This window comes from Sparus aurata, chromosome 18, assembly GCF_900880675.1.
Source record: "Sparus aurata chromosome 18, fSpaAur1.1, whole genome shotgun sequence".
NCBI classification, from domain to species: domain Eukaryota; kingdom Metazoa; phylum Chordata; class Actinopteri; order Spariformes; family Sparidae; genus Sparus; species Sparus aurata.
In genome coordinates this window covers 26,085,048-26,098,119 of record NC_044204.1, presented here as the reverse complement: position 1 = coordinate 26,098,119, position 13,072 = coordinate 26,085,048, and the positions used below count along the sequence as shown (strand labels likewise).

General features: G+C 40.1%; 3 protein-coding genes across 3 annotated transcripts; 1 reads left to right on the top strand and 2 right to left on the bottom strand.

The window, feature by feature from the left end:
• Positions 1 to 63: 63 nt before the first annotated feature.
• Positions 64 to 6,025, bottom strand: med19a (mediator complex subunit 19a). The gene is made up of 6 exons (XM_030397293.1): positions 5,651 to 6,025; positions 5,044 to 5,166; positions 3,576 to 3,709; positions 3,367 to 3,463; positions 902 to 996; positions 64 to 463 (listed from the first exon to the last, which is right to left on the bottom strand). The coding sequence occupies exons 1-6, from the start codon at positions 5,868 to 5,870 to the stop codon at positions 398 to 400; spliced, it is 735 nt and encodes a 244-aa protein (XP_030253153.1). The 5' UTR covers positions 5,871 to 6,025; the 3' UTR covers positions 64 to 397.
• Positions 6,026 to 6,107: 82 nt separating this feature from the next.
• On the bottom strand, positions 6,108 to 9,632 carry pmf1 (polyamine modulated factor 1). Its single transcript, XM_030397294.1, has 5 exons — positions 9,319 to 9,632; positions 7,899 to 8,004; positions 7,659 to 7,759; positions 7,285 to 7,480; positions 6,108 to 6,286 (listed from the first exon to the last, which is right to left on the bottom strand). Exons 1-5 carry the CDS (start codon positions 9,543 to 9,545, stop codon positions 6,221 to 6,223), a joined length of 696 nt encoding a protein of 231 aa, XP_030253154.1. The 5' UTR covers positions 9,546 to 9,632; the 3' UTR covers positions 6,108 to 6,220.
• A 33-nt stretch (positions 9,633 to 9,665) lies between these two features.
• tmx2a (thioredoxin-related transmembrane protein 2a) lies at positions 9,666 to 13,065 on the top strand. Its single transcript, XM_030397292.1, has 8 exons — positions 9,666 to 9,917; positions 10,199 to 10,259; positions 10,735 to 10,848; positions 11,056 to 11,132; positions 11,475 to 11,581; positions 12,045 to 12,110; positions 12,222 to 12,351; positions 12,461 to 13,065. Exons 1-8 carry the CDS (start codon positions 9,729 to 9,731, stop codon positions 12,623 to 12,625), a joined length of 909 nt encoding a protein of 302 aa, XP_030253152.1. The 5' UTR covers positions 9,666 to 9,728; the 3' UTR covers positions 12,626 to 13,065.
• The last annotated feature ends 7 nt before the right edge of the window (positions 13,066 to 13,072 follow it).

The following is a 13,072-nucleotide window of genomic DNA, read 5'->3' as shown; positions in this document are numbered from 1 at the left end:
CAGTTCATGTGCCTAATCAAATCAAGTATACCTATGAGAGGTCTTAAAGGACACACAAGCAAAGATAATAATCAAAGTTTATTTGATTTTGGCATTCTGGTCAAAAGATCTCACAACAAAATAAAAGAGGGACATACATACAGTGCCTGCTCAGTCATTCGTAACACCACACAGCCCATCAGCGGCCTTTTACACTGTTCTGTAACATCTCTTTCCACAATCACACACACACGCACACATAAATCATACAACCATTTGCATTATTTTATTCATCCCCTCTCTGGTCAAACATACTCTGTATAATACAATTATCTGTAAAATACACACATGCATCCTCTTACAAAATGCACAGCCACACACACATTCAACCACAGGCGTGCACACAGTGGGCTGCTGTCTATCTGAGGCTGTTGCTGTTGGGTTGTGATCCAGCGAGTCCGGGATGGTCGGGGCTGTGGCGGTTCTGAAGAGGGACAGAGAGCAGAAACACACTGGTTTATACTAAACATGTAGGGAACCAGTGATCTAAAACAGATTACTTTTTACCTATTTAGAGATGCAAGTGATTAACTTGTTTATCAAAAATCTGTGGATGGAGAGCGTTTAACTGCGCAAGAAGGATAGCGACTTTGCCGGTGAATAAAGTTGAACCTCTATCGAGCTATCCAGACAGTTTTCTCATAATAATGTTACTACATATGTGATATTTGGGTAAGTTGGAAACTGTTTCTGTATAAATAAGCCATAACTTTGTAAAGCAGTAGTAAGCCAACCTTTTGTTTACGAATAGGTTTGCTGTGGTCAGGGTCTCAAATGGCCTTCCAACTCTGCCCATAACAACATCAGGATCCATATTAACATCTAATAACTGAATTTCTGGGGTGATGACAGATTTCTTTACCTTCTTCTTTTTCTTGTCTTTCTTCTTTTTCTTGCGGTCGGGATCGTCATCCCTCTTTTTCTTCTTCTTCTTGGGATCAGAGTCTGATGGAGTTTCTGTGACATAGAAAAGAAGCAGGTCAGGGGCCTGAACACATTACATCAGGGTTCCCACTCCTTTCTTGAGATGATTTTAAAGAAGACTTTTCCAGGACATTTTACAGTGATGATCTAGCTCAGGGGTACTCAAATACAAATCTTAAAGGGCCACAAAGATTTTTTTCAATGACTCAAAGGTCCATGTGTTGAGGTCGGTCAGGCCACATGCAATAATACTGTAATATTCAAAACAAAATGTCCTTTTCATTCTAAACAACAAAATACGAACTAAAATAAAATATAATTTCCATTTTAACATAAATTAAAATACATAGCTGAATATTTCCTCTTTTTGTTTGCCTTCAAACATTGTGTCCATCACTTCAGTCATGCATTATTTTATTTCATTGTGACATAGATGTGACAAGGATCCTGCTTGCAGCTTGATATGAGGATTTCAGTGCATTTATTTGTGTTGTGCTCATCTCTGAATTTTGAGGAAATGTCTCTTCAAAATTCCTATGCTTCGTCTCATAAGGCCGTTTCAAATTGGAAATCTTCATCACAGCTTCTCCTGGCATATTGTAACGCCCCTTGTGGACTGTGGCGCAATGACTCTTGGGTATTCTGTTGGTGTAATTATGGTTCATGAATGTGTTTGTGAATAAGATGATATGTAAGATAGTTGTGGGTTAATTCACGTCATTTGTTCTGTGATTAAATGGTGTTGAGTTTTAACAAGGATGGTAAAAATTTTGGCACCATGAGTAAAAGGGTGTTTGCCGGGAGAAACTCCCCGTCCGTTACTATTCTAGTGAAAATACATGCTGAGACTTGCTAATATAATACCTGTTAAACAACATAAGTGTGTGTTATTGCAGCACCGTCAGATCCGTGGGTTTTGTCCTGGTTGGAGGACGAATAAATGCAAAGTTCCTACTTCTATGAGTGGTTGATTCTCATTGTCCACTTTGTTATAGCAGTTTACTTGGAAAACGCCATTTCAATCTCTTACCACCGGCGAAATGTGAATACGCGAACTGCTCCGAAAACGAAAGTGAAAGTTAAACGTTGCGATCGCAGCGGTGAGTGACCCAGCTGTATGTGTATCGTTGGCATGGAGACAAGTCCCGGTGTACACGTGCTGACCCAACCAAAACACATGATGAAGAAATAACAGTTCGGGGGCCACAAACAGGAGGCCGGCGGGCCGGATGCAGCTCGGGGGCCGCCTATTGAGGACCGCTGATCTAGCTAGTATGACAGATAAGGATCCCTTAAAGTCCCACCCACAGCACTAACTAGTTACACTTCATCAGTATTAGCCAATCAACACTAAAGGCTATGTCACAGACAGGCAGGCGGCTCCGATCAGTGAAGAGCATCACTGAATTTACAATAAACACCACAATGATCTACTTCTGTGATTTAAAGCATGTCTGGTTTCCCAGGTACACCACTGAAAATGCCCAGAACCATCACCAACAAGATTCCACTGAATGAAGCCGAGAGCATCAGTTTTTAAATCAGTCACTCCGTGTCACACATTTAGGGAATTAATAATAAAAAAGTAACAAAGATGGTAAAACCATACATCAACCCCTTTACTTGTTATATTAAGCAGAGTCTTTAACGAGGCACCCACCCACGTACCATGGGACGCCGCTTAAGAAGTTTAACTTTTCATATCATGTTACCATAACAGTGCAGCATTGTGTTTGAAGAAACAATACTAGCAAAGTGACAAAGTACCCCTAGCCAGTATTTTGCCAGTGTCTGACATGCAGTGAGGCAGCCATTCAAAATTTTAACCCCAGCATACCATCCATCATCATCAAACTCTCAGAACAATGCCCAACACATATTTGAGCTAGTAAGTAAGACAACTTTAGCAACTGAACCAAATATGCTTATCAATTTAATATTATTCAATAAGAGGGGAAGAAAGCAACACTAATCTAAAAATGTAATAAAATTACCACAGTTACCAGCCAGCTGTAACTAACATTTACATTTTCAGCATAATGTGACTGACATTATCAACAATACCTCAATGTCACCCAGCCTGTAGGTGCTACTGTGTGATGTGGCTTAATCAAAATCCTCTTGTCCATAAGCCAACGTTACCATTTGAACATTAATATGATCCTAAACTTAACTTTGCCCTTTCAGATGACAATGTCATGTTTTTGGGAGCTTTACTATAGAAAAACAGTCAAATGTTTCAATACATTTCCAGGACAACACAAGATTGTTCAGGACATTTTGTGTCTTATCTCATTTTCAATGTGTTGTAGAAATTGGTCAACTATTTTCCAGGTTTTCGAGGACATGTGGGAACCCTGTACATTACTAACATTCGTATATATGTGTACTTTAAAGTCATACCTTGTGGTAATGGGTCCTGTGGCCGATGGTGTTTGTGCTTGTGTTTGCTCTTCTTCTTTGGAGGCTGTATGTGCATCAATCTGTACTGTTCTGGGAGCTGGGGGAGAAATTACAACATTCATGTGTGTAAATAAGTAACAATATAATTGAGAAAGAAGGGAAACCTGTCAGCATGCTAAAAATCTGTGTGAGGTGGATTTAGTCTGTACCGGTCCTGTGTGTAGTCTGAAGCCTGTGAGCAGAGCGCCGGTCAAGGGGCTGAAGGAATTCCCACACACTGGGGGCTTATCGATCAGAGACCGCAACGAGCTGCCGTCTTGAGTGCCCGGACAGTCAATCATACCTGCAGCATGGAGGGGATCAGACCAGATTAAAATATAAGCAATTAAAGTGCAAGATGATAAGCACTGAACGCACAGCTATAGAGATGTAATCATATTCAGCTCTTTCTGCAATTTAATAAATAATCAAACAAGAGGAATTTGGATGATGAGATAATGTCAAAAACTCAAGCAGTGACAATTAAGGGGTGTTCACTGGGCTGATTTAATTTCACCTCTGTACACTACTTTTTTTGGGGGGGGTTTAATGACTTTATTAATAGGACAGCTCAGATACCACAAGTAACAGGATGGGGGGGGGACTTGAAGCCCAGGCCGCTGCAGCGAGGAAAGGGCCTCTGCACATGGGGCACATGGGACACCCGCTCTACCTACTGAGCTAATGGGCGCCCTCTATATACTACTTTAGATTGTGTAAAGATCAGATATGAACCACAATGATGGACTCAGAACAGTATTACAGCTATACGATATGTCTATGTAAACCTCAACTTCTAAAAGACATAGGGGTAGTGTCGGTCTTGAAATAACAGCTTCAACAAAAAGGTAAAAATTTCCTCACAAAGCATTGTTAAAAAAGGACAAAACTACAGCAACAACTGTATTGCGAGACAAACGCATTTTGGCTTGGAGACTTCATCACAATCATCATTACATCATTTTTTTTGCACTACACCACGTAAATATGTATATATGTCTATTCCATTTCTTCCCTTTTTAATTTTTATTGTTTATTTTTGCTATTGGTTTTTGTTCTTGTAATATTCGGTCACTGCTGAGACAAACAAATTTCCCTGTCTGTGAGACATTAAAGGATTTCTGATTACAATTCTGATTGATCAGTGGATCTGGAAGCAACTGTGGCTCAAGAGGTTGTCCATTGCTAGCAAGGCTGGCAGTTCAATCCCTGACTTCTCCTCTCCAGGTATCAAAACATGATCAAGCAGGAACTTGAAACCCAAGGTGCTGCAGATGAGCAGGCCAGCATCTTGAATTGCAACTCTGCTGATACAGGTGTGCACGTTATGATGCTCTTTGTCCTTTAAGGTAGAAAAGCACTATGTAAATGCAGTCCAATACTAGAGAAAAAACATGAATTTGATACCCTGATGATGGTCACAAGCCAAAATGTTTCAGTCTCAAGATGAAGTTTTTCCTAATACTTCAAAGTGTTGCTTATTTGCCCTTCAAAATAATTGCCAGCTGCCAATGAGCACCCAATGTAAAATTAGAACACAAAAAGCGCATATCAGAGAGAAAAATCACTTGGACTCTATCATACACGATCCATTATCTCAACTACATGTACTTTTCTTATCAAGTCTGTGTAGCCCACCTGGTAACTCTGGCAGAAAGTTGCTGAGCTTCTCCTTCACCTTCTTTCCACAGAATTTGTTGTAGGCGTGCTCCAGGTTGTAGTGCGTGATGAGGTTGGTGTTTCCCGTTAACTCGTTTCCAACTAAACACACATATTTATATCACTGTAACTCACGCAACAAATCACCAGTCTTTTCTTGTCACATATAACTAATTTGGACGACTGCCAAGAGAAGTATCCTGGTAATAATTATCTCCATCCAACAACTAGTGTTATTTCTGTTGTGGTAGTTATGGTTTCAGCAATTAGCGTTACGTAACTATCAGCTAACTTTAGCACACAAGAGTGAAGTTTAAACGCATGAAACTTGGTCAGAAATGTTTTAGTGTCATATATAACATTAAAAAATAGCCAAACTTGTGAAAAACAGGTAGGCTAAGACCGGTTATTAGCTTAACGTTAGTCAACACTTAGCAGTTAGCGTTGCCTTGTTGGTCAACGTTAGCTTAGCTAGCATTGTTTACAAACTGCTTAGCAACCTTTAGCATAGTAGCTCAACTCTTTCTCTAAATTAACAAACAAACATCATACAAAGCAGACAGTAGGTATAATGGTGTAACAGTACCAGGAAGCTCCCGCAGTAAGTAGAAAGGTTCATTCATGGCTCCGGGCTTTCGCAGCGCAGGCCCTTCATCCCCGAGCTGCGGTGGCATCTGCCCCGTCATAGAGACTTGATTTTGGGGCAGCGGCGGCGGAGGCTTCCCCGGTCCGAACCCCAGAGCCGACGAGCCGGGCGGTCCCTGGGCTTCGTTTTGCCCGAACAGATTTGAAAACATTTCCGTCATATCTATCGCGAAGAATACATTTATATAGATAGAAAAAGACGGTTTCTTCAAGCGTATGGCCTACTACTAGTTAGGATGGAGCTCACCGTGAACCCATCCGACTGTCAGCTCCTCGGCTCTCCACTTCTTCTTTGTGGCATCGTTTTCATGGCCCACGTACCGTAATGCCAGACATAAACACGCACATTACCATAATGACCAGTGCATGTCGATTTAGTTACAGAGGTCACAAACAAATTTTTTGTTTCCAAGATTTCACGTTTATTTTCAGACATACAGGTTATGTAAACAAAGCTAATATGTACAGTTAAGTTAGACGATATATATATGCAGGTCAGATCATTTGAACATCACACATCGAAGACATCAGCAGGGCAGAGCGACGATGCCAGCCTTTCAAACTCTGTGACTGACGCCTAAAAGTAAAAAGAAAAACACCAAAAACAGTTAGCACTCAAGGCAAACTTCTGTTTTACATTTCTACTTATGCTATCATGCACATGTATCTATGTGCCATTACCATGTCTTTTCAAAATTGTTTTAAAAACATCACTCTTGTTTACAATATATCCAAGTTATTTGAATCTACCTGAGAGATAAAATGCAGCTATTGATAGATACAGCCCAATCATGCAGCTCTTACAAAATTATTGATGCTAAAAAATAAAAATTATATATTTTCTATGCACTATATAAAAGTGTTTGAGTATTCATTTTTACAGATATATTTTAGAGTAAAGATTCAAGCACTATATTCCACTGACCCTTCTCAAAATGATTAAAGGATATTGGGATATTGGTATGTGCACAGTTATTTATTAAAAGTGAAATTAAATGTGTTTCTTTATTTTTAGGGACCATTCATATTCACATTTTTGTGTACTCGTGCATCCCCTCTGTGAGAGTCAAAATAAACATTAGACAAAAAACAGTATGCAAGGGGTGATGCTCTGGCGTAGAAAATTATGTCAACATGGTGTTTTTCAGTTTGGGGATATTACTACTTCAGAACTGTTGAAGAAATCGCTTACTGCCTATACCTCTGGACACTTAAAGTAACATGACAGCAATGTTCAGCACACAGGTTGGCAAACAGTCACATGATCAATATGGACAGGTAAGTAGTCATATGATTAGTATAGGTATAGGTAGCTAATAAGACTAATCATGGAAATAAATATCCGTACTGATCATGTAAGTATTTGCTAACCCATACATGAAATAGGCCCAAGACAACCAAACTGCACATGCCCTGATGAATTACTCCATGACTGAAATGCGTAAGAATATTTTAACTGTTGTCATGATTCAGTAGCAATCACACTTTTAAACTCAGCCTCTTGAGTGCCTCAGATTTCTTCAACAATTGTAAAAATAAACCTGTAAAATATATTTCCTTTTTTCTCTCTCTTACCTTCCACTCATCAACAGCTGCAGAAATACGTTGTTCAGTCTGAGCGATACTCTCTCTGCCAGCCTGAACTTTCTGTGCCAGGGCAGCATTCTCTGCTTTAATCTTTTTCAGCTCCGGTCGCATGTAGGCCTCCTGCTTTTGATAATACGGGATCAAAAAGCTGCAAAAGTCCTGCTCGGGAACCCCACTTGGTCGCCTAATATCATATGTGAGATGATATGCATTTTACTTAATTTGCAAAATAGAAATAGAGACATTACAACAGTGCGATGCAGAAAGGGTAAGTATGGATATGTAATGAAAAAGCTCAATATGAGACCAGCAGATAATTTCACATTAGAGGAACAGAAGGTGCACGAAGGCTGCTTACTTACCATGCAGGTTTTGGATTGTTCTTGGCAGCACACTCCAATTTGTCCAGCTCATCCAGTTTGACGTCTAACCCACCGTCTTTGATCAACCCACTGATGTCCTCCTTCACACACACAGACAAAGGCATTCATATGAATGGGTAGAAATAAAGGCAGGTAATCATTTAATACAAACAACAAGGCAGTGGACTATCTATTTGTTTTTTTATTTTCAAACAAAGATCGACATAATGTGCTGCAAACCTTTATAGTCTTCCGCAACTCCTCTATGAATTGCTTATGAATGCTCTCCATCCTCTGAGGGTTCTGCTTGTACAGCGGAAGAAATGTGCTGCTGAATCTGTCAAAACTAAGAGTGAATAAAAAGTCAATTTATCTAGTATTGAAATGAGTTGAATAATAGAGTCCGACTGATCCTCAATTTTGTGGGCTGATGCTGATATTAGAGCGTAGAAAATTCTAATATCAATACATCGTCTGACTAACTCACATTCTTTGCAACATCTCCTCAATTGCGTTTATCGAACACTTATGTCAAAGATTTTTAACAGAGGCAAAATCATTTACAGTTTAAGAATAAACTTTATTGTCTAAAATGATATCAGTGTACTAAAACAGTAAACTTCACTGGGTATCGACTAATGAGAAATTACCCCAAGCTTCTTCTTTGCAATATAATCTCTAAAAAAAAAAAAAAACAACGCTGATATTATTTATCTGTGACAGGTCAATATCTAACCCTAACCCACAGATATGTCAGTTGGGCTCTTTCACAGAGCAATATTCTTTTGATTTTTAAGTAATTGTTAAGATAAGATCTTTTTCATTCCCCAGAGAGAATATTTGGTTGTTGCAATGTTTACTGGTTATAGCCTCTCAAATGTGGGGACTGCTTTTCTTTGTTGTATTATGTAAATCAAATACAGTTGGGCACTGGACTGTTAGTTGGAAAAAACAGAAAGGTTACACATGTTACATGTACAATAAGGAACACAAAAAATAATGTTATTAAGGAACTAATTGGGAACTCCCAGGGGCAAACTCAATAGCAAAACCATTAAGGGACTACTTTGTAAATACTCTGTATGATGTATCACTTTACTTAGTGTGTTCTTACTTTTGTTTACTTGTAGTTTGTGCCATATAAACAGCTGGTTCATAGTTAATCAAGAACATTTCATGAAGCAAGTGGTCAGTATGTAGATTTAGATGTTTGTAACCTAATCATCACCTAATGATTCGCTGAAATAGTATCTTCCTGTCTGCTCTCTAGTTATTCATTATTATGAAATATTTAGTCTTCAAAAAGTCATTTAGGAATTACTAATTACGGACTAATTAATTATTGAGTTGTTCCTGATTAATTCCTTACTGACTCTATAACTGCTCATTCTATGACAGGTGTGACAGTGAATGCTGCACGTGATCATCACTTCCAATTCTCGTGAGATCTCAGTCCTTCACGCCAGGGGAGACCACGGAGCAGCCATCACACACTGCTTTTGTATATAACTGTTGTGTCTTCTTCATGTTAGCTTGGTACTGCTAGCACCCTCAGATCACACCCATTTAACTCACCCAAATGTGTGTATTTCGTCATAAATACGCTGTCTTTTACATTAAAGATGATAAATAACACTAAGATTTACACTTGACACGTTACCTGGCATGGTCGATGAACTTCTCCAGGCTCATATTCGTCGCTTTTTCGAACAACTTAAGCCTCTTGAACCGAGGTTCCTTCTCCTCGGGCGGCTTACAAACTGACCCAGGGTTCGACTCCTGTGACGGAACCTCGGCCGTTGCTTCATTACTGTGGTTTTCACCGGAGTCTTTAACACATATGTTACCTACAGTCTCCTTTTGTGTTGCTGCTTCGCTTTGCTCCATCTTCACAGCTCCCTCTGTTTACGTTTTGCATTACCCGCCAAATCTACGGCGAGTCGTTGCACCCAGAACACACGAAAAGCGGTTAATGTGGCGCATGCGCAGCTCGAAAACACGTCCAGGCAGAGTTACTTCAGCTGTCAGTCCTCCTCAAACCCCTTGTCGGCGACTGTCGTGTGCGCCACCATGGGTCTGATCACTGGACTATGTACTTTCTTGTTCCACTTACCTCAGATTTACAAATGGCTTCTGAGACCTTACTATATCACGTCGTTCCTCATGACCATCGCCTTCCTGGTAGTCCGAAAGGCTCCAGGTCTGTGTGAGCACCTGGCGACCCAGAGGGAGGACGGCAACTCCTGCGACTTTGACTGGGTGAGCATGGAGCATGGAGCGTGGTGGGGGAAGTGTTGCCTGCCGTGCTGCTAAATGTGTTAGGGGCAAAGTTAGCTCTGTTAGCTCATTTACTCACTTTTAATACTTTAATTTGATCACTTTATTTCTCAGGGACAGTGCATATTAATGAACATCACTGTAAATATTAGCAAAGAGGCCAGTTTTAATCTATAGTGCCTGGCCAGGTGTTAAGATGGCAACTTAGATCAAGAACACAGTTCACAGAGTTGTTTCATGTTTTTTGTGTCTTTGTGTTACAGAGAGAAGTGGAGATTCTTATGTTTCTGAGTGCAATAGTGATGATGAAGAACAGGAGAGCCAGTGAGTTACACACACACACACACACACACACACACACATATACATATGTATAAGACAACTGATGTCATAACATGGTAAGTATTTGTGTACACTGTAAACGGTCACATCAGCAGAAGTGGCCAAACACAAACTAGTGATTTCAAGCTTTGGAGCCGGGAACCACCTGGACTTATCGAGGCATGTGTATCTCCTCATTAAACCTCCTCTCTAAGCTAAAACATAGACAATTGTGTGACTGCTTGGATGTCGTAACTGTTAAACTTCAACCAAGTAAGTATTTGTGACCTAATAAGTAACAGATTGAAATGCACTGAGTGAGAAGCCCCGCGCCAAGCCACACCCAGGAAGTGCCTTACTACAAACTCTGCTTTGTTGTGTAAACATTACAGAGAAATCCTGCCTCCTTCTGACCTTGGATCAACTGTTTGAAGGACTTTCTCCTCTCTCTCTCTCTCTCCCTCTCTCTTTTTCTCAGTCACACTGGAGCAGCACATAGGCAACTTGTTCATGTTCAGTAAAGTGGCCAACGTCATCCTCTTCTTCAGGCTGGACATTCGGCTCGGCATCCTTTACGTCTCACTGTGTATCGGTCAGTGGAGTAATAACCCTTAAAGCAAGTGCTGCCCCAACCCCTGATTAATGTGAAGTTCGGGGAGGGGATGTTTACTGTAAACTGTCTTCCATAAAAGTTGACACATACATTACTATTGGGGATTCACAATATAGATTTGTGTTAGCTTGGTTCCATTTGGAAATTGTAAACTCATTAGTCTGTTTTTCTCTGCTTTGTCTCCAGCATTCCTCATGACCTGTAAGCCGCCGCTCTACATGGGCCCCGAATACATCAAGTACTTCAGTGACACGACCATCGATGTGAGTGTTATGCTTCAGACCGTGCTGGTTGTTTAAATGCATGTCACTTTCTTTTCTGGAGTTTATGGCTTATGTAATTATTTATATGTAATATAATAAAAACTTGAAGATGTGAGCGTCTTTAGATTGTTTCTGTGTAGTTCAATTAAAAGAAAACCAAAGTTTTGCTGCATTTTGTCCTTTAAACATGAACATTATATTAACTGAATGTCAGACAAGTGTTTAAACATTTGATCTCTCAAATTGATGGTGCCCCAGTCCTGTATATGAGTGGATGTGAATGATGGAGATCTACACCTGTGTCACTTGTTCTAATGTGATGTTGTGTTATTGAGTAATTAGGAGGAGCTGCAGAAAGACAGTCGTGTCACCTGGATTGTTGAATTCTACGCCAACTGGTCCTCCGATTGCCAGTCGTTTGCTCCCGTCTTTGCCGACCTTTCTCTCAAGTAAGAGAAAAGTTAATACAGGCCTTCCAGTAATAAAGATAATGTCCGTCTCACTCATTTAAATTAGTTGCTTCTGGTAAAGCAGATATAGTTGTGATCGGCTGAGCTACTTAAGGAATTTTTGATTTAAGCCTGCAAATCAGCATGCCTTCATACAAATGAGCAACCATGGTGTCTATTTACTTTGTTAAACACTACTTTTAAAAACGAAATATGTCTTGATTCGACAAGAGCATTCAGCATTCAGCATTTCTGTCTAAATTGTGCATTTTAAAAGTTTTTTAGTTTTTGATCGTAATAAGATGCATTGGATTTTTTTAAAATTAAGTAGTCGTAATCTCGTTGTTCGATTAAACCGTTGTGCTACAGTTCTGCAGAAGTCAAATGCTTATTTACTGAATATGACTGCAGTGTTGACTCGAGGTGCTTAATGTGTTGGTGCATCTTCCTCCACTTTCTGCAGGTACAACTGTGCTGGACTCAGGTTTGGGAAGGTGGACATCGGTCGCTATGGAGAGGTTTCACAGAGGTCAGTCCTTTTCTCCTTTAGCTATAGCTTAAATGCCACAAGTTTGTTTGTTTGTTTGTGCTTATTTTGGTACCACTGAAACTGACTGTCCTGTTAATTATCTCTGAACAGGTACAAGGTCAGTACCTCTCCTCTGGCAAAGCAGCTGCCCTCGCTAGTGCTTTTCCAAGGCGGGCGGGAACTTATGAGACGTCCCATGGTGGACAATAAAGGGAGAGCTGTATCTTGGACCTTCAACGATGTAAGTCCATCTTAAACAAACACATGGTGTTATGTACGGAGTGGGTTGTTGCTTGAAACGGCCTCACATGCACACATATATGCTAATATGAAGCATATTTCTCCCCTAGGAGAACATCATCCGAGAGTTTAACCTCAACGAGCTCTTCCAGAAGTCGAAGAAGCTGAACAAAGGCCGAGAGTTGAAAGAAGAGGAGCAGAACGGCTCTAAGCCAGAGGAGGGCATCGACGAGCTCAGTCCTGAGCAGCCCACAGAGAGCAAGAAAGACCAGTGAGGATGGTACAGAGAAGGGCTGCATGAAGTTGTTCGTTTTCTACTAAAATTGCCATGCCTTAAGTTATTAAAGAAGTCCATAATACAATGGAATGGAGAGGAAAATAGATTCAACCACCGCTAGATGTCATGTCTACGTGAAGTCTTTACTGTGGCAGTTAAATACCCAAAAAAGCTGGACCACATTTTCCTGGTGTGACTGGGTATGATGCAGATGAGCATTGATTTGGACATTTTATTACAGACCTTAAGTTATTTAAGAAAATGCCTTTTTTTGTAATGATCTTTTTTCTTTTTTGCTACTTTCAGCAACATCTCATTACTGCTTGTAATCTTTGCTGCCTGTATTTTGCAACCACAGTGTTTACTGATGTCTCGTATGTCAAAACAAAGTTTTAAAAAATCACAGCTGAAATGAAATAAAAAAGGGTGTAAAATTAAGATTCAG

Coding starts and splice junctions, on each gene's coding strand:
- tmx2a (XM_030397292.1), top strand. CDS start 9,729: ATGGGTCTGATCACTGGACTATGTACTTTCTTGTTCCACTTACCTCAG. Junction 12,111..12,221: donor TATGGAGAGGTTTCACAGAG/GTCAGTCCTTTT, acceptor ATCTCTGAACAG/GTACAAGGTCAGTACCTCTC. Junction 12,352..12,460: donor TATCTTGGACCTTCAACGAT/GTAAGTCCATCT, acceptor TTTCTCCCCTAG/GAGAACATCATCCGAGAGTT.
- med19a (XM_030397293.1), bottom strand. CDS start 5,870: ATGACGGAAATGTTTTCAAATCTGTTCGGGCAAAACGAAGCCCAGGGA. Junction 3,710..5,043: donor CTTTCTGCCAGAGTTACCAG/GTGGGCTACACA, acceptor TCCATGCTGCAG/GTATGATTGACTGTCCGGGC. Junction 997..3,366: donor ACAGGACCCATTACCACAAG/GTATGACTTTAA, acceptor TCTATGTCACAG/AAACTCCATCAGACTCTGAT.
- pmf1 (XM_030397294.1), bottom strand. CDS start 9,545: ATGGAGCAAAGCGAAGCAGCAACACAAAAGGAGACTGTAGGTAACATA. Junction 7,760..7,898: donor AGTTGCGGAAGACTATAAAG/GTTTGCAGCACA, acceptor GTGTGTGTGAAG/GAGGACATCAGTGGGTTGAT. Junction 6,287..7,284: donor CAGCTGTTGATGAGTGGAAG/GTAAGAGAGAGA, acceptor TTTTACTTTTAG/GCGTCAGTCACAGAGTTTGA.